Here is a 21,258-nt window from a genome sequence, read left to right on the forward strand (position 1 = left end):
ATGATACCAAATGTAAAGATTATAAGCAAGCACAAAGTCTTACCACATTGCTTGGATGCATGTTCTTACCACTTAATCCTCATTTGTTGTAGTCCTTTCTTTCTCCATTAACACTATCTCCCTTGAACGACTCATGCAAGAGTTTTTTTTTATCAATCTAGGTGCCTAGCATCTTTACTTCTCCTCCATTGTCAACTTCAGTATTCCTAGATTTCTTGCTTGTTGTTACAATCTTCTCGTATTGTTCATCTTGCTTTCATCTTGCTTTGGTCATCAAACTTCTCCTCCTTTGTCAATAATCTCCCAAAAAAGACTATAAATATATGTTGAACTCAAGATAAAAATATTAGAGCACACGGGAGAGAGCTTCACAAATTATGATCCAATAAAAGAATATCAATTGTATGGATATCACTATAAAAGAGTGATATCAATTGTAGGCTATGAAAGTACATGGATCATAATTTATGAAACTCACATAATATAGTTTAAACTCCCCATATATGTGTACATATATATGATGAGAAAGAAATATATGCACAACTAGATAATATATCAAGATATGAAGTTTAACCTATATTATGCATGAAGATAGCTTAAATAAATAAAAGATTTGATAATGATATCAATGGAAGCATTGCGTACGTCTGGGGATATGTTTATTGCTCCATGAGACTAAAAATATGTCACTAGAAACACATGTTAGTCTCAAAATCACAACCTATATGATATACTCCTCCTAAATATATGTATGCAAGTGTTGAATACTTGTGAGATATATATATACATTTGTTATTGATAATAATGGGAATTTATCCTATAGATTGGATTATGGCACATGAAAAATACCAACTGTAAAAACCAGTGCCATGTAAAGAACCTACAATTAATAAACCATGTAGGTTGCTCATGGATTAGAGATAAACTCAAGAAACCTACTATATAAAAACCTACACTAGGCATTGCAATAAATTGAATTAAGCATATGCAAACTTAGACGAGGCAAATAAGCTAGAAGTGAAACAACAAAATGCATGATCATAAGTCTACCTACACTTACCTATTTTTCCTTTGGATGGAGATTTAGGTACATAATGATCATGATCTTCATCAATACACCTATCTTGTATACTTGACTTCTTTGCTTAAATCTTCACTTTATTTTGTAAGCCAAACCTCCAAATCCTTAAGCCGACTTGTGCTTCAAGTCTTCTTTAGAACCCAAATTAATTGGTGCCCTTTCATGTTGGTGATGACTTTATTGGGCATCCAAATGGGTTGGTTTCATCTCCGATCATTTCCTCCAACCATGTGTGCAACCACCTTGTCATTGTCCTTTTTCTTGAGTTTATAGTGGTTGCTCTTAGTCTTGATCTTATAGTTAGGGTTGGTGTAGAGGTTGAAGGTCTTGTTGGAGAGGTTTGCTATCTTCTTCTACTTGGTCTTCTTCTTCACTTGTTTGCATTGGAAGGACTTGTGACCTTCTTGATGATATTTGAAGCATGTCATAGTGGACCCATCTGCAAGCTTCTTCAGCATGAAAGCATGGTTATCTTGAGGAGATTAGACATGTCATTTGCCCTTTAAACTCGCCAAGTTCTCCTTGAGTTTCTCCACTTCTTGCTTAAGCTCATTATTCTCTTGTGCAATGAGATCATTAGATGGTTCTATAAAAACATTCTCAATACATTTCTCATAGTAAATGGGTGAGCACGATATATCAATTAAATCATCACAAGAAATAGAAGCATCTGCCTTAGGATTGAAATTAAATAGAGAGGTAGATTATTTAAAAGGGACCTTAGTTTGAGATTCAATACACTCAAATTTAGCCTTAAGCTCATCATGCTCCTTGTTTAGCAAATTGAATTTGCTTAATAATTATTGATAATTAGAGACAAAGGTAGCATGAATGTCATTAAGTGCATTAAAATTTTAAGCTTTTTTGATTGTTTCTTAAGGGCCCTTTGTTGCTTATTGATCAAATGAAGAAGTTTATCATAGAAAGGAGAATCCTCATCGGATTCATCATCACTTACATCGTTATCCATACCTTTGGTCATAAGGCACTTGTGCGATGACTTGCACGATGACGACTTATGTGATGACGACCTTGAGAAAGAGCTTTTCTTAGAGGGGAGGATGGTGAAGTTTTTATCACTTAAGCTTGACTTTTCATCATCGCTCACCCATCTCCCTATGCTTTTGAATGCCTTGTATCTTCCCCTTGCCTCCCTCTTCTTGATCTTAGTCTTCTTCTTCTTAATGTGATCAATTGTGTGGATCAAGTTTTCAATGGAGATAGGATGATCAATCTTGGCATTGATCCTCTTCATGTTCTTCTTTAACTTTGAGAAGAGCTTGGCCATCTTAGGATCAATTTCATTCACTTCATGTGCTTTGATCATCCTGTTCATAGCTCTCTTCATCTTGATCATCATTATTTTCACTTGAGCTTGACTCTTACTCTTGTCTCCTCATCCTTGCCTTCATATGTTGGCATTGAGCTTGCTTGCTTGTGAGAGCAAGATTTTTGGCGTCGGATGAGAAAGAAGCTTTCACCCCCATGTTTATTGTCATCTCATGAGCGGTGATCTTGCTAAACACTTGACTTGGAGTCATCTTCTTGATGTCATTATTGTCATAGATAATGGAGACTATCAACTTGTACTTCAGAAGAAGAGCTTGAAGTATTCTTCTCACCACTTGATCATCTTCAATTTGTGTCAAACCTAACCTATTAATCTCATTGATAAGAATATTTAAACGTGAATACATGTCATTAGCACTTTTTATGGGATAATTGCTTGATGCCATTGAGCTTAGTAACAAGCATATGATATTTTTTATTGCACATATCCTTTATGTCTTCATGTATTTCAATGAGACTAGTCCAAATATCATGTGTATTGGTGAGAGAATAAACACAATTAAATACATCAACACATATAGATGGTAAAATAATACTCTTGGTTAATACATCTAATTAACTCTCCTTGTTGGTGATACGAGGTCTCATCCCTTCCCCGGTGACTCTCCAAATATCCAACCCTCGGGTTTGCAAAAAATAAGTCATTAGAATTTTCTGCCGGGAGAAGTTTGTGCCATCAAAAAATGGAGCACTATGGGAATCCATCCCAATCCTAGACAATAAAGCCTAACTAATCACAATGAGACTAAAGCTCAAATGCCACTTGAATTGGCGAAAACTTGTGAAATGTGTGAAGCTCTAACACAAATTGTGGAGATAGATGTGAGCCCTAGCTCTGATACCAACTGAAAGGATCAGTGACGTCATAAGAGAGGGTGAATTAGAACACTTAGAATTATTTTGGCTCCAAAAACAACACAAGGTAAACTTAAATCAATTTGTATCAAAATTTGTTCTAGTTTTATCTAGTGTGTCTACTCTACCAATCAAAGCACTTGTAACTTATCTAAGAAGGTAAATTGTAAGAATGTAAATACGAAAATATAAATAAGGTAGAGAGAGCAAACTTGGCATAAGGCTTTTTCTCGTGGTATTGATGGCATGAATGTCATCCCTAGTTCATGTTGTAGCTTCACAAAAGGTATGCTCCCGGTCAGCACCCAGTCACGGCTCTTGAGCCACCAAGTCACAAAGATAAGGCATCCACCCGAATAAGCCACTAAGCCACCAAGTCAAAGTCTCACCACTAGTCTTTCTTCTAGTTCCTTGCCACATGATCACTTCGAAGCTTGAGCCACCAATACAAGGGTCTCCGCGTCCCTGCATAATCACCTTGCCGCCGCTCCAAACCAAGTCGAAAGGTCAAAAAGCTTGCCGATGAGTCACCAAGACTCTAAGGTGCCGACGTATCACTTGGTATAAGGTTGAATCACTCTTTGATCCACTCTCTAGGTAGCAATCACCTAGCAACATTTTCTCTAGGCATATAAGCACTAATCACTCACTAATCTTGTGCTTAATCACCTTAGATAATCACTTTAAATACTTTGGTGGCTTGGATGTCTTCTCAGGTGTACATGAACTTCTCTAGATTCCAGAAGCACGCCACAATATCAAATGACTGAGTGGAGTGGTATTTATATTCTCAAACCCGCGCACTAGCCGTTAATCCAACGACTCAGAAAAGTTGTTAACACCGAATGATCCGGTGAGAATAATAGTGCTAACACCGGATTATCCGGTGAGTACACTCTAACAAACTAGTCGTTGGAACTCTACTCAAGCCTATGTGAACACCGGACACACCGGTGTATACTTCATTTCTATCACTGGACAATCCGGTGAGTTATCTTGTGCTATCTGAGCCTTTCTTTCTTCTCTATGTAAATTGCTTCGGTGAAGATATCTGGTGCACATCATTTCATCACTGGATTATGCAGTGAGTTGACTTTAGCCAACCGAGCCAATACAACCCTCTCTGTAAATAATGCTCCAGTGTGTACAACCTTCATCACTGGACCATCCGATGCGTTGAACTTCGTTCTGCCTCTTTGTACTGTTCATTGTCCGATGTGTGGAACACATTAATCACCGGACCATCCGGTGCTTTGATCTTCAACTTCAATAGATACAACCTTCTCTAGACAAAACGCTCTGATATGTATCTTCTCTGATCACCGGACCTTCCGATAAGGTCTTCAGGCCTCTCTCCCCTTTTGCCAAATATGCTTCAGTGCACTTTCAACATTAACACCAGACCATCCGTTGTAACATTTCTAACAATTTTGGCCACGTGTCACCCAATAATTCATCCAGTGATTTCATCAACTTATACATTAGAGCATTCGGTGAACTTATCCTATTTCTGTCTTGATAAACAATCAAAGCTCCAGTGAGTTCAACACCTAGAGCACCAGACCATCCGATGAGGCAAATCTTCCTGTGACTTCTATAATTCAGTCCAACTTTATCCCGATTGCAGTGGCTTCTTTATGTATTGCATTCACGAGACCTACTAACATGTATTCTTGACAAATATATTAGTTCCATTGACTATGTTGTCATTAATAAAAAAATCACAATCATATCTTAATAGAGTCATTTTCGCTACACTGTTGTCATCCACGCCGTCCTAAGTCCCGTGGTGTCCATGTTGGCAAGCTCGCGAGCCCGCTCAAGTCATCAACCGAGCCAAACTGAGGTAGCATTTTAGCTCGGTTTGCAAACCAAACCAAGTCAAGCTGACTTATCATTTTAATGAGCTTTGAGCTCGACTCGACTTGTTTCGAGCCCTATTAACAGAAGTAACGGGACGATCAGACCAATTATCCAGTAATGCTAGTTGTTAGCAAGATGAACCCTACGATAATATTTTTGCTTGCTTACATTATGTTGTATTTTTTGCTTTTCGGGTGCTAATAGCACCATCCAGCTCTAAAATCAATTTCTTTTATGTTCAAAAAATGAAATAGACAAAGCAGAATGCCTATCATACTAGCAACTGAGCACTTATTTACAAACGTGAAACCAATTTAGATACAACAATTTAGGAAAAGTAAATATTAGATGTTTAGCTATAGAAAATAAATAATAAGATATTGAATATATTTTTGAATGTATGAAAGATAAATATTGAATATCTTAATATAGAAGGTAATTAATATATGATTAAATTTATTTTTGGAGGATGAACAGAGAGAATCTTTGCACGGTGACGATTTAATTAACTCAGATGGATAGAATAGATTGTTTAGTTCCACCATAACTCGTTTATTTTATAGAGATATAGATATAATCATACCTTATAGCAGGATTTATCCACAACCAATAGATCTGATTAAATGGGCCGTCCAGCACGGTATAACCTAGACCCTTTTAGGTACGGGCCTATTTAGCATAATCCGGTTAGACCTGTTAGCCAAACGGATCATACCATACCAGCTTAGGTGCTTAGCCTTAGCCTAAGCACGACCTACTTAAGGGCGACCTACGATATGATAGGATAGGGTAGGTAGCATACCTAGGTCACGCTGTGCCGGCACAACAGCCATGATCTAATAAGACATATCGGATCATGTCAATATCATGTCTATAGTAATAGGTCTCGCACCGATAAGCATGACGTAATTATCCAGCTTTAACGATCAGAATCTTTCGAAAAGAAAAAAAAACCCCAACCAGAACTCTATTCCGCCAAGCCAAGCGAGCCTCTGCCTCTCCTTTTCCGCCAATGGCCACCATTTCACACAGGACTCGCGCTCTTTAATCTCTCCGTTTCCTCCCCTCTTGTTCCTTCGATCCATCCTGTCGTCTCTGCACCCCCAAAGCTCCAACCTTTCCCGTCTCCTTGGCGTCCCTGGTCCGGCCCCTTCAAGACAAGAACGGATTTTGTTGTGGTATTGCTGCTGCTGCGGTTTTTGTCCTCCCGTAGGAGCTGAATTCCAGCTCCATTTCTTGGGGACGCCTTTCGGTGGGTTGTTTCGCTTTGGGTTCCGGAGCTTTGTTCCCGTTTCTTGATTTGGAAGGCTCGGTTCTTGGTTTGGGAAGGGCCCCTTTAGAGGCGAAGAATTTGGGGTGGTTTGATGGCGTCCTGCGAGGAAACCCAGATGCAATGATGGGTTCTTGAAGCCGAGGTGAATCTTTGACCAGCCCTTGTCTGCCTGTTTCTTGGGCGATTGCGGCGGAATTTCCTTCGGATTTCTCGAATTTTGAGCTGAAATCCCCCGGTTCTCGATCCACCGCGCGCCATGGGTCTCTGCCATGGCAAGTCGGCGGCGGCCATGGAGCCGACGGCGGTGGAGGAACCACATGTAGCCAACGGTGCGGTGACCCCCGCCGCGGGTCGCGACGGGGCTGCGTCGCCGGCGAAGCCCCGAACGCCGAAGCAGCCCAAGTTCTCGTTCTACCTGCCGAGCCCGCTCCCGCCGTCGAGCTACAAGGGCTCGCCGGCGAACTCGAGCGTGCCGTCCACGCCGGCGCGCGGCGGGTTCAGGCGGCCGTTCCCGCCTCCGTCGCCCGCGAAGCACATCCGGGCGCTCCTGGCGCGGCGGCATGGTTCGGTGAAGCCGAACGAGGCGTCTATCCCCGAGGGCGGCCAGCCGGAGCTGGGGCTGGACAAGAGCTTCGGCTACTCGAAGCACTTCTCAGCCAAGTACGAGCTCGGCCGGGAGGTGGGGCGCGGCCACTTCGGGTACACCTGCGCCGCCAAGGCTAAGAAAGGCGAGCTCAAGGGCGAGGACGTCGCCGTCAAGGTCATCACCAAGGCCAAGGTGCAAACCTTCTCCTCCTTCCCTGGTATAATTTCTTCCGTTCAGTAGTGCTTGGCCTGTTTGCATTGCTTAGTTCTGTGCTTGATTGGATCATGGCTGTTTGCATTGCTTCATGCTTGACTTCTTTGTGGAGCGATGCTATTCTGCAGAGTCAGGAATCATGAAATAGGTGTACTCTGTACTTCCAGGGGGACTTCATTTTGGAACCGTATACAATTATCATTTTGTTAGTCTGTTGCTCGATTACCTTGCAAAGACAGATTGAAGGAGGGCGGGGGGGGGGGGGGTGAGCACCTTTGCACTGAATTTGATTTCTTGTGTTATTGGGCTGTTCCCTGGTTGTTAGTTGGGAGAGGGAGTGAGGTACCATGTTGCGCCAACGAAGCTTGTGACCTCTTCCATCTGGATGTCTGAGAGTTTTCTCATTAAATTGGTGCCATGTGATCATAATGGTATCATTGGCCCTCCAAGCCCAATTGGTGATGTCATCCTATCTCACATTTCATCAGTTGCTGTGTGGAAAACACTATTGTGATCATTATATCTCATGTGTCAAAGGCAGCAAGTTGTATGGTGCTACGTTATTCCAGTCTGTATTGTTAACAGTTGTGGCACTAGCACACCCTAATGTTAGTTCGGTTGAAACATTCTCAGTTTGACCCATTATGTGGTCTTCCAGTTCTGTTAATGAAAGCTTTTCAATAAATACTTCTGTACAGGTTTGAGGCTCCTGGCCTTTGTACATAAATTATCAAGTCGTCATCATGGGTACCTATAATTCGTGTTTTGTGACTTGTCTGTCTCATGCTAGGTTGTACAGTTTAAACCAGAAAAATTGCTGGCTGTTGAATTAGGATCATCACTTGCACGTAGAGGTCTGCTTGAGGTTACTGGTATTCGTACTTCCTGGGCAGTACCCAAATATAATAGCATAACATGCAGTTGTGTTTGTAGTTTGGACCTAATTGATTGATTTATTTTATGCGATGATCATCTTGCAGTTTCCGAATGCAGTTATGATCTAAGCTAAGGAGGGTCTGAAGGCTTTGCTATTTTTAAGATTAAATTTCGGCCTCCAACATAAACATAGACCCTCTTATATCTGTTATGTTCATCATACTAACAATGTATTATGGTGAATATCCTTATATATGACAGTTTATACTGCTATGTGAGATATTCATAATCTTATGATTCCAATTATTGCATGGTTCATCGATTAATTATGCTGAAATCACTTATATAGTATAGCTGTATACTGAAATTTTAGTAAACTTGGATGTTGTGTCCACTGTTTCCTTATTACCTATCCACTAAAAATACAAGATACTTCCTCTGATTCCAAATATAAGTCCATTTAGGGTTGTCCTAAGTCAAACTTTTTTATCGCTGACCATCAATTTCTTTTTAGAAACATATAGATTGGCAACATAAGATTGATGTTAATAGATTCATCATGAAAAATACTTTCATAATATAGTCAAAGTGTAATGTTGGAGACCTTGCGATATTGGACTTATATTTGGGATCAGAGGAAGTACATGCTGCTGACTAGTCTGATAGTCTCACACAAGCAAACTACTTTGGACAGATGACAACTGCTATTGCCATTGAAGATGTCAGGAGGGAAGTCAGAATATTGAGTTCTTTGACAGGCCACAGCAACCTCGTGCAATTTTATGATGCTTTTGAAGATGAAGAAAATGTATATGTTGTTATGGAGTAAGTTCACACTTATTCCATTTTCCAGTATACAGTATACACTACTGATTACTGAAACTTCTAACTAGGGATTAAGGTACTGTTATGCCAAATAAATAGGACAAACCATTTCAGCTTTTGTCTTTATGCGTTGTCGGAAAAGGTAACGCATGATGTGTTGGTTCCTGTACATTAATTAGCAAGGCTGAAATATCTCTTATTGCTGACCAAACCTGGCCTCCGCAAAACTTGACATGCAGGACACTTATTTTGGTTGACCATATGTTATTATTCTTTTTTTAAGAAGAAAACTGGAAGTGATACGCCGACAGCTTACCAGTAAGCAAGCAAGTCAAGAAGGCAATGAACAATTTCTGTCGCCTATCAAAGTGCTCTATGCATTTTGTCAAATCTACAAAGGAATTTGGCATGACTGATTTGGCTAACTCTAATATTGGAAAAGGCTTGGAATATATACACGATAATCCAAGTACAAAATCCATTAACTTTGTATAGTTTACTATTAGAAGGATTTGACCCATAGATCCATATGACTAGCTTCCTTAGTGAAGTAACTTACTCATTAGGCATGATTGCAATCAATATTCCTAATTTGATTAATGTTTGTGTGAGTGAATATGCCTTTTTTTTTTTCTTATTTTAGGCAGCTCTTTAGGATACGAGCTCATCAAACTAATTGTTAGTAGCGATGCTTTAGTTCCCCATCCATGCAAAAGTTTACATTAAAGCATACCAACATGGAGTTCAAAACTAACAACTATAGTTGTAAAGGATATTATAGTCCTTTTTATGGAGTTAGCATCTTGTTGGTGGAATTATGGGCATGTTTGGCTGGACGCCCAGAGCCACCCTACCAAAAAATTGCGTGGAGCAAGTGCGTGTGCAGGTGTTTGGATCGACGCCAATACTTTGGCTTGCCCGGGCTAGCATGTGCTCTTACACTCATTTTCACGCCCATGTGTTGGCGAAACGGTGGCGGCAAAATCCTCCGCCAAAATATTGGCGGGCCAATGTATTGGCTGGGCTGGCACATGCTCCATCCAAACGTGCCCTATATGCCCAAATTCATATTTGACTAGGCCCAAACCAGGATATGGGTAGGCTTTAATAATGTGGTGTTGCAATGTAGGATTTGTAGTTCGTGCCGTTGAGCAGCAACGACCCTAAGGTCACTTGATTTGCGTATGGCTTTTTTGGTGTTTGGTGTGGATATTTGTGAGGAACCGTCTAAATAATATTCTAATTAATCACCAGGAGGATCATTATTCATAATCATAACCTCGATGATTAAACAGAATATCATCCTGGTAGACCCGGCATGTGTTTTGTGCTTAAGGTCGGAACACATGCCTTCCAACATTTAGCATCATAACATAGCTTAAGAAAGAGCAGGTAATTCATGTTATATTATAAGTTCTTAAGCATGCAACTATTTCCAACAATTTACAACAAAAGGTAACAACTACGCAACGGAAACATAAATCTATACAACAAAAGAGAGTGGAGTCACATGCCCTTAGGCTCCACCCTAAAAACACGACCTCCGAGAGTAGGATGCACTACTCTTGCCCGCCACCCTGATCGGCAGGCACAAAGTAGTCAAACATCGGCTCTTTCTCACCAGCAGCACCTGAAAAATCAGGCATGAGTACGAAGCTACTCACAAGACTTAAATAATATAAAGCACATATACATAGCTCGACTCCAAGCATTATGCATTAAGCCATTAGCCAGGAAAAGCCACATGGTTTAGTTAAACATAAGCGGTAAGCAATCTAGGCATATATATGTGAGCAACTAACTTAACCAACAACAACATAAATCTATTCTACCATAATCAACTGAACATAAATAACTGAAACTATTATAAACATACATGTAACAAAGACCAACTCAACCATCTCCCACATATCCAACTATCAACCACAAGCGAAAACTCTACAACCGATGCAAATTGACAGAAGCATGCTCATGACTGAGAACGCAATATTTTGAAATATTTTTATACCCTGTAGGGGGATACTCTTGGACCCACACGACTTGAGGACCATACGGCTTGTATGACCACACAGATCCATACAAGGGGTACTCATGTCAACCTTTCCCAATAAGCCCCGATCATTTGAAACATGTATCGCTCGACGCGGCAGTAGTAGAACTACTCCTGGAGTAAACTAGTACCACTACAAGTCCGTCCACTCACACCGTCGATGTTCAGGCACCAAATGACCACAGCTACAAAGGTATTCGGCTTGTCTTACCATTAGATCGGCATGTGGTGAGTACGGTAAGTGCTAAAGCCGACTACACCGACAATCGTGCTTAAACGATGTAAGCGGTCTACGGTGTCCGGTTTCCTCTTCCGACCTACCCAGGGGAACTCCACATCCGGGCATGATAAACACCTCCTAGCATCGCTCACATCTCGTCTCATACTCATCGCTCGTACAACCATCATGAACAACCCATCAAGGTTAAAATTATTGTGAACAACAATTAAGCCTATAGCTCGCGAATGGTGGAACATTTCACCGTTTGACTTATACCAGTGATCTATGCATTGCTAAGCATTTAAGTCGAAATTGTACTTAGATAACAATATGCTCTCAAGGCTACATGGATGCGGGTAAACAATATCTCAAGTAGAGCTAATGCAACCAACATAGGATCTACCCATTTATACCCGACACTGACTCGCTAATCATGCAATATACATAAGTATAATTTATCAACTTTAAACTTCATTCAATTGAACAAGGGTGTAATATGCTTAGTTGCTTGCCTTACTGCTTAAGTGGCTGCCTACAATTACCCACGCAACACTTGCAGAAATCTGAGAGGTGGGCGTCGTCTTCAACTGCAATTGCGGCATGCTCCGGCTCCTTGTTCACTAAACAAGAACGCGTGCAATGATGAGCATGAATGAATACAACAAGGTATGCCACAATGTTTAACAACATGCTAGAAGTACAAGACATGCGAATCAATGCAATACTAAACGATCTAAACGAAATCTGGAAACTAACAGCCATCCAGGGTATCCGGGTCCAGACTCTTCGGGTGAACCTCCGGAAGAGGCGCTCGATTACTGTCTTTTTGCTTGTCTGACCCGGAATATTCGGGTTCCGGAGCTTCCGGGCCATCCTCCGGTGAAAGTGCTCAGTTAGCCACTATTCTAACTTAATCCAGAACCTCTGGGCTGGTCCGGACTATCTGGGCTGTGCTGGACACTCCGAGTGAGGCTCCAGGAGAGACTCTCGGTTAATCGTTAACGCAATTACCCGGAGTATCCGGGTGAATCCAGAATATCCGGGTGAGGCAGACTTAGGTTTTTCCACAAATTTTCCCTCGGTCGATTCGACTCACTTTATAAATCTGTGCTATACAAACGTGTATCTGCCCTATCCAAAGGATTCTAAACCCATCTTGTATTCTAAACCCTAACCAATTTTGAACACAATTCGACGGAAGATTTCTGCTGAACCCGGAGTATCCGGGTGAGGCCAGAATATCCGAGTCAGCCCAGAAAAGCTGCTCTCGAGTGGATTTTTGGTAGATTCGAGTTGCGATCTTCTTCAAGCCTAAAGGGAACATGTTAGGGATAGTCCAAAGGTCCTGGAACTCACTCATCAACTAGCAACACGACTCTATAGCTCAAATTTGTCCAAAACTCCATTTTTCTCAAAAAGCTCAATAACTTCAAGAAGTTCAAGAGCTACTCGATTCTTCCACGAAAACGAAAATGAATTAGATAGATGAGCAGCTCATGAGCTAGAGAATGCAATGGTACTACATGCATACCTTGACCTTGCTCCTAGAGAGAGAAGTCTAAGGGAGAGTGAGAGAGCTTGAGAGGGGAGTGAGAGGGGGCAGCAGCTGCAGCTGCTGTGTGCTGCACGGGTGGGGGCGTGGGGAGTGAGGGAGAGAGAGGGCAGGTGGGGCCAACCACTCATTACAGATTTTGGGACGTGACAATATTCGCATGTGGGAGAGACTGGATAAAACTTGCTCAATAAGTTAAGATTGTTTGGTTGGAACAACGAGACTTGGATTAGTGACAGTTGTTCTTATATAGAAAAAAGTCTACTTAACCCCTTGAACTATCGACTAGTATACTTAAAACCCCAAACTACAAAACTAGGTATTGTGGACCTTAAACTTTGCAAAACTGTTTACTTAACCCCCTAACCTGGTTTCTAAGGCTGTTTTCGCCTCGTTGGCATCCACACCGGCACTGGTTTTGCCACACACAAGCCGAGCAGCGCGCCGCCACTAGATCCCTCGGGCCCAAGCTCGATTCCAACGAACCAAGAGAAGATCTGCCCAGGTTGAAGCATTAGGAGCACGGGAGGAGTTTGTTTGAAGCATCTTCGGGCGTGTGCACGTGCTTCTCCACCGTTTCAAGCAGCGTGTCGTCGCCTTCCTCGGTTCCGGTGAGCTTTGTCCGCCCTCACCGTCGCGACACCGTCGCGACGCCTTGCTGCAGCTCCCCTCATCCATCCACGGGCACGGTGAACACGGTGTCAGCATTCAATGCACAGAATGCACCAATAGGTAGAGCACGATGCAAGGAATCCCTATTTGTTGCTCTCGAACGGTGGGCCAGCCAGAAAATCATCGGCGGCAAGCACAAAGCACAACGATTCTTGGAGCTCAGCCGCAGACCGCGCCGACGTCGGGCTGCAAGGGATCCAAGGCGCGCATAAGCATTCAGAGGACCTAGGGAGGCTCACTGTGCTGCGATTTGGCGTGATGGGGCTTAGGTTGTGTCGGTCGACGATGAGCGGCGGAGGTGTCGGTCGGAGTTGGGGAAGAAGGGGGTCGGTGCGATAGATCCGGTGGGGATTTGATGGGAATCTGGCTCAATTCGACAAGAATGACCTTGGGCTACCCTTCTCCGTGTTTCGAGGGACTTGGTTGGGGTGGATTTGAGCTCGAGGCATTGGATTTTTGGCGGCAATGTGTTGCTGCAGTGGGGAGGGAGCTCAGCTTGCTCTCTTCACTAGTGTGAGAGAGGAGAGGAAGCATGGGGAGCAGAGAGGGGAGACCGGGGGGATAAGGTGGCTCAACTCGCCATGCACGATTGGTCGACATGTGCGGCACCTAGGCATCGACGGTCACACGGCACGATCGCTCTGTCCAAGCCGAATGGGAAGAACAATGGCTAATAGGTGGGGTCCCTCCCCACTGCAGCAGTGCTAGCGTGGCAAAACCAGTGCCAGGAGGCGAGAACAACCTCAGAAATCAGGTTAGGGGTTAAGTAAACGGTTTTGCAAAGTTTAACGTCCATAATACCTGGTTTTGTAGTTCGGGGTTTTAAGTATACACAAGTCGATAGTTCTGGGGGTTATGTAGATTTTTTCCTCTTATATATGTCATAATCTTATTAGTTAGTCCAAGTACTTATATTATATTATATCTTTAAGATCTGCAAACCTTTCCACCCAAAGTAGAATGCCAAGGTTGTTAATGCATAAATAAGGTGTTGGTACCTGAATAACATCCACTGTTTTATTACACTCAGCTTACCGGGAGGATTTTCTTTTCCATCCAGGTTATGCAAAGGAGGTGAACTGCTGGACAGGATTTTGGCCAGGTACTTACAGGACCTGCCATTTCTAACATTGAAGTCATTTTGACTAATTCCTTAAATTGACTCTAGCGGGATTCTGATAGTAGCTGCCTACTGCTCTGTAGAGGTGGAAAATATTCTGAAGAAGATGCTAAGGTTATTCTGCACCAAATTCTAAGTGTTGCTTCATTTTGCCATCTCCAGGGTGTTGTCCATCGGGATCTGAAACCAGAGGTAAGATTTGATATAGCAACTCACAACTAATGTTTAGTGCCACGAAGCTCATTAGTCGTTAGCTGTTATGAGAGTTCTTCTGCATGCCACCTTTTAGCATGCTTTTATCTCTGTAATTTCCATAGATTCTTAGCTGATGCTACTACTACTACTACTGTTTAAGTAGAGGTGATTATACAACCTTGACCTTTTGTGATGATCCTAATGTTGGTTTGCATTTGTCACGTTTATTTCTCAGAATTTCCTTTTCATGTCAAAGGATGAGAATTCGGCCTTGAAAGTCATAGACTTCGGTTTGTCTGACTTTGTAAAGCCAGGTTGGTCTTAAAGACTTTCCTTTGGATCCATGCTATTTATTGTTTAATAAGTGAAATTTTAAATATTGTCATATGTGACCTTTTTATTCTGCAGATGAAAGACTTAATGACATTGTTGGAAGCGCATATTATGTTGCTCCTGAAGTGCTCCATCGATCTTATGGCTCTGAGGCAGATATGTGGAGCATTGGAGTAATTGCATATATTTTGCTTTGTGGAAGCCGCCCTTTCTGGGCACGAACTGAGTCAGGAATATTTCGAGCTGTCCTAAAAGCAGAGCCTAGTTTTGATGAAGCCCCATGGCCTACCCATTCTGCTGAAGCAAAAGACTTCGTAAGAAGACTACTCAGTAAGGATTATCGCAAGAGGATGACTGCTGCACAAGCTCTCTGTAAGTAGCATTCTTGCCTTGGTTTACACAGCTGTCCAGCTTTGGGGGTGACACCTTTTCTATACCATGACGCAGGCCATCCATGGATCCGTAGCACTCGAGAAGTTAAGATTAATTTAGACATGATAATTTACAGGCTTATGAGGGCTTACACAAGTTCATCTTCTCTAAGGAAGTCTGCTTTGAGGGTAATGCTTTTGTAGGTTGTATTACTAGTCTGCAGATGATCATTGTATTTGTCCATAATTGATGACATAATTGCTGAAGTCTTCCTTTTTGTAGTGTAAGCAATGCTGACAATATACATCATGTCCCTTTTTGAAAAGTGTATTTTGTTGGTAATAATTAATCTGCATCACCGGGCGAATAGTTGTTCTGTTTCTAAAAATAATACTCTGAATGCCTGTGGCCATGATTGTACTCCACACTCTCTAGTGATCTTAGTGCATCCTCCAGAATTCAAATTGAAGGAATAATATATTACAATACAATCAATGATCATACATTCATCCTGAGGGTATATATTTTTCCATTCTATGAACCCTCATTCCTATGACTGCATTTATGTTGAGATGCCATTCTTTGCTGGCCATAGTACTGTGACCAGGAACCACTCCAAGAAACTTTTATTCTGGATTTGCTAAGTAGCTCTTTATGTTTTGCAGGCCCTTGCAAAGACATTGACGACAGATCAACTCTTCTACCTAAGAGAGCAGTTTGAATTGTTAGGACCAAACAAGAGTGGTCATATCTCCTTGCAAAATTTGAAGACGGTTAGTTTTTTTTTTGCCTTTGTCAAAATTAATCCGTGACATGCAATTGCTAAATGTTAATAGAACTTCTAGGCCTTGACGAAGAATTCCACATGTGCAATGAACGATTCTAGGGTTCTTGACTTTGTTAACACAGTAAGCTTTCTCTGTCCATTTTTTAGGTTTCTTTTGATTTTGTGACATGAGTGCATGACTACTTACTTTTCCCATCCATTGTGCTAGATATGCAATATTCAGTACAGAAAGTTTGATTTTGAGGAGTTCTCTGCTTCGGCTATTAGTGTTTATCAAATGGAAAGTCTGGAGACCTGGGAACAACATGCTCGGCAAGCATATGAATTGTTTGACAAGGAGGGCAACCGGCCAATTGTGATTGAAGAACTTGCATCGGTAAATTTTGATCTTAACCTTATAGTTTCTGCATGATGAATTGTCACTTATGACATCATTCATCTTTCAGGAACTTGGACTTGGTCCTTCGGTTCCACTTCATGTTGTTCTCCAAGATTGGATCAGACATCCTGATGGAAAACTCAGTTTCCTTGGATTCATAAAACTATTGCATGGAGTTTCTTCGTGCACTATCCGTAAAGTCTAAGATACCATTCTTACATCAACCAAGGAGAAAAGTGATAGCTAATCTCTGGCCAGTGCATGGATGGTTGTAGAAGTTGCATGAAACTAATACAAAGATTAACAGATCACCTTAATGTAAGAGGTAAAAAGCTCTCTTTAGGTCCATAATTTGTGCTCCTCTGGTATTGACTTCGTACTCAAGATGTTTCGAGGAATGTACAGATTTGGTTAGGAAAAGAACAGAAGGGCTAAACATTTGAGGCTGGTTTTTGTGGTTGTCAACGTTGTGCGGTGTTCTCCGTCTCAGTAATGCATTGGTACCTTTTGTTGTGCTGCTTAAGTTTCGAGGAATGTACAGATTTGGTTAGGGAAAGAACAGAAGGGCTAAACATTTGAGACTGGTTTTTGTGGTTGTCAATGTTGTGCGGTGCTCTCTGTCTCAGTAATGCATTGGGACCTTGTGTTGTGCTGCTTAATGCCCTAATTACACATTATACTGTTGTATTGTTCATTTATGCTTCTAATGAGAGGTAATGTGCAGCTTTGAAACTTTGGAACTCTTTCCAATCAAATGATATCAGGAAAAGCTAGATCTGTAGGTGTTGATCTCTAGTAATTCCTGTAATTATTTCTCATTTGGAGCTGGAAGTCCGGGACATCTCAAAGAACAGATTTCATGAACAGAAATTGAGCTGTGATATCTGAAATTTTCGTCAAGAACAATTAATAGACTGGATCCTCCGATGTGATTCCTAAGTGCAAAATATGCTAGCTTCAACCCCTTGTTTTTATGTGAAGGTTTGCTTTTCTACTCGATGGACATGGGTACTTCGATGAATTCAGAGTTGTAAAGGACCAATCATCTACAGGGATATTGGGCCTGTTCGGTTCGCATCAAATTGTGGCTTACCAGTTTGTGCCAACATTTGGTCATAAAGTCAATCGCCTAAATTCGGCGAAGGATGAGCAACAATGAGCTGAGATGGCAATATGAACTATTATTTTGGTAAAAATACTACCAAATTCTTGCCAATTTTGTCAGATTTGTAGAATTTTTCTTTACATTCCAGTAAGAGCGTGATCAACTGTAAGGGCGTGTTTTCGTTGCAGGGGAATACCTACAATTGACCTGATGATCAAGTGATTGGAGACACATGTTTTCTAGATTTGTTGCTGACAAAATATTAAAAGATAGTAGTTAAAATAGACATGTTTGTAACATGATTGATCATCTGAGTAGTGATGGGTTCAGACTTTTGAACTTAGGTGTACATACGGTATTATATAAAATTGATATTTTTTTGATAACCTTAAATATTAAACAACCTTAGGATTTAAGGTAAAAATTGCTTATAATAATAATAGCATCTAAGGTAATATAATCGAACTAAAAAATCAAAATTACAATACAACTTTATGGTTCCTCATCTTTAAAACGCAGCTATGATGGTATCATTCTTAACTTGCAAAAAGAAGTCCCGCTCAATAATGTAACCAAACAATTATTTATGTATTAGCTCCTATTTTATTCCTTAGCTTATTCTTCACATAAGTCATTAAAGAAAACACCCTCTCAACACTAGCTGTCGCCATAGGAAGAATTATCACCAATTTGAGAAGTTTGTAAACAACTTCAAAAGTGTCAATCTTCTTTATTTCAACGAGCTTAATAGAAAGATCGGTGAGATTTTTCATATCTTTAAACCTATTGTCCATCTGCGATATAGTTTTTTAGTTGATTGGAAAGTTTCAACATTTTATCCTTTGTGAAATCCTTAGGATAAAGTTGAGCAAGCTTAATCAAATTTTCCTTATCAAATGCAGCAAATGAATCAATATGATTGAATGATGCCATGCAAATAAGTAATTATGTGTTCACCTCATCAAACCAGTCATTAAGCTCTTGAAGTTGCCTATCAATAACACCCAAAAGCATATCCACATGAAAAGGCGGTGTTTATTTGTGGCTTTACCGTAGAACCTTTGTAGGAACCAGATTGGCGACTAGAGGGAGAGTGAATAGGTGCCTCAATAAGTTTGTTGTGAAATTGATGGTTTTCTCCTATTTGGATCACCCAACGCATCTCAAAACTCAAGCGAAAGCAAAAACCAAGATAAGTTTTAACAAGAGAAAATTAAGGCAACACGACTCCACAGATGGTATATGAACCATATGTTTCATTTAAGATCAATCTATGTATCTTAACACTCGAAAGATCATAACTAGCATAGAAACAAAAAAGATGAATATCGAGCAACGAAACTCTCTAAATTGATTGTCTAGAGGCAAAGAAATTCAAGACCCCATCACATAAGCGTGTGTATACGAATTTTTATGCCTCTAGCAATAAGAAGAATGATCTCAAAAGATGCTAAAATTTCATCTCAAAAACAAAAACGAAAATCAAAACCAGAAAAGAAAAACTTGCACACAAGGCAAGAGAACAAAGAGAGAGAAACTAGAAGGAGGGGAATTCAAGCACATGATACAAAATAAACTTCATTACTCAAAGAGATTAGTCTTATTTTAGACGGATTACAAATATTTTCCTCTCAAAACTCTCACCTATTACATAGGCTAAGCACTTATCATTCTCTCTACTAAAACCCTAACGCAATGCTCTCATATGGGTGACACAAGAGGCTCAAATAGCTGGTTTATCCTCTCCCATAGGCTTACTCCTCTATTTATAGACCTAGAAAATTTAACCCTTATGTTTCTTAGCTTTTTCCTAAAATAGACCTCTCTTGTAGTACATTTTTACTTACCACCCACTGAGGACATTTTAGTCCATTTTCTTCTCCATTTATCGGACGGCTAGACGCCTTTACAACTTAGCTTCGCCTCAATACTAGTCTCTCCTGCTCCCGATCCCTCATGCTACCTTGTCACTTGCACAGGCATCCTCTTCGCTTGACTTTGTCAATACGCCATCTTCATCTTTTGTTTCATGCTTTGCTTGACCTTCATGTATATAGTTAGGATCACCCTTGACTCCGTCCGACCGTCCTTAATCGTCCAGCACCAAGGACCTGCTTAGCTCCGATCATCCGCCGTCGACCGCCAAGTTGCATCCGTTACCTGCACACCATAAAACAAACAAACATATTTTTCCACACTGTAAAACATCTCCAGGCTAGCATAAAATCAAAAACTTCAACTCAGAGCATATTCTATAGAAAACATGAACACCGGATGTTCTCGCGTGTTCTGCTCTGAACACCGGACCATCCGGTGAGTGTGACATTATCTGTTCTAAGAAAATTTTGCTCTCTACAAGAAAATATCTCGTGAAAGCTTCCGGTGATCTCATGTCCATCACCAGATAATCTGATATGTGTCAATCCACCAAACCACCCTCCTGTAACCTCTCTGCAACAAAAGGTCTGGTGCATTATCTGGTATTCACAATTATAGCATTGGACTATCCGGCGTACATAATCAGACTTAACCCAAAAAAAATCTCCTCTCTACAGAAAATACTCCAACGCACTTAAAGTCCATCACCGGACTATTCGGTATTTGCTTTTATTTCTGCTTCAGCATTGAAAATGCTCCGGTGATACCCTCCGATGTAGCCACCACATTCACCAAACCTTCTGGTGCATCGATCTCCAATTTCACTCGAAAAATTGCACTCCACAAGAAATAGTCCGGTGAGTACACACTGTCCACACCGGAACTTTCGGTAAACACCGAAACATCTGATGTTCATACCGAAACTTCTAGTGTGTGTAATTATCTGCGTACGGAGAAGAATTTACCAATTCCAAATACCACCAACTCAAGTTAGACATAAACAAGAATAAACATCCACAAACACATGCTAACTAAGATCAAGACACATCAACTGTTGTCAATGCCTCTTCACATGCAAATCAATACACTTCTCCATTTGGTTTCTCAACCTTACAGGTCTTCCAACTAGCTTGTGGCGACCATCCATATCAGCAATTTTGATCTTATGCTTCACACATAAAGAAATTACACCTTCAAGAAAAGTATCTCATCCATGGTCTTCCCGCAATAACTACAATGATTCTTTTTTATATAAATAAGAGAAATAGCATTAACAATATCTTATTCCCTATTTTGCAAAGCATTGCCTAAGGATCACGCGGAAGCAAGTCAACACCATAAATTCCATCATCACTATCATCCACTTGAGCCGTTTTGTTCTCTTCAGCCTCTTCATAAATTACATCATCATTGTCATCATTTTCAATAATTGGGGACAATGGAACTGGGATATCAGGTTTTGTGCTAGCAACAACCTCAATCTTATTCTCAGGTACAAGCAATTGAATGGAAAGAGAATATAAGTTGATTTCAATTGATATCTTTTGTTTTTTTACTTTGCAGCTTTACTCAACATAGTTTTCAAATCAGTTGTCTTTCTCTTGATAGGCTACCCGCATAGCTTCATAGTCCCCTCTATTGAAAAAAAGAGTGAGCATATGAGCACAAACAAT

General features: G+C 40.9%; 1 protein-coding gene across 1 annotated transcript; it reads left to right on the forward strand.

Moving 5' to 3' along the window:
* Nucleotides 1–6,078: 6,078 nt before the first annotated feature.
* On the forward strand, nt 6,079–17,342 carry LOC133912574 (calcium/calmodulin-dependent serine/threonine-protein kinase 1). The gene is made up of 11 exons (XM_062355390.1): nt 6,079–7,200; nt 8,792–8,922; nt 14,477–14,518; nt 14,620–14,728; nt 14,967–15,045; nt 15,140–15,436; nt 15,512–15,624; nt 16,102–16,209; nt 16,282–16,344; nt 16,432–16,599; nt 16,670–17,342. Exons 1-11 carry the CDS (start codon nt 6,679–6,681, stop codon nt 16,805–16,807), a joined length of 1,770 nt encoding a protein of 589 aa, XP_062211374.1. The 5' UTR covers nt 6,079–6,678; the 3' UTR covers nt 16,808–17,342.
* Nucleotides 17,343–21,258: the final 3,916 nt, after the last annotated feature.

The sequence above is a fragment of the Phragmites australis genome, chromosome 3, assembly GCF_958298935.1.
Source record: "Phragmites australis chromosome 3, lpPhrAust1.1, whole genome shotgun sequence".
Taxonomy (NCBI): domain Eukaryota; kingdom Viridiplantae; phylum Streptophyta; class Magnoliopsida; order Poales; family Poaceae; genus Phragmites; species Phragmites australis.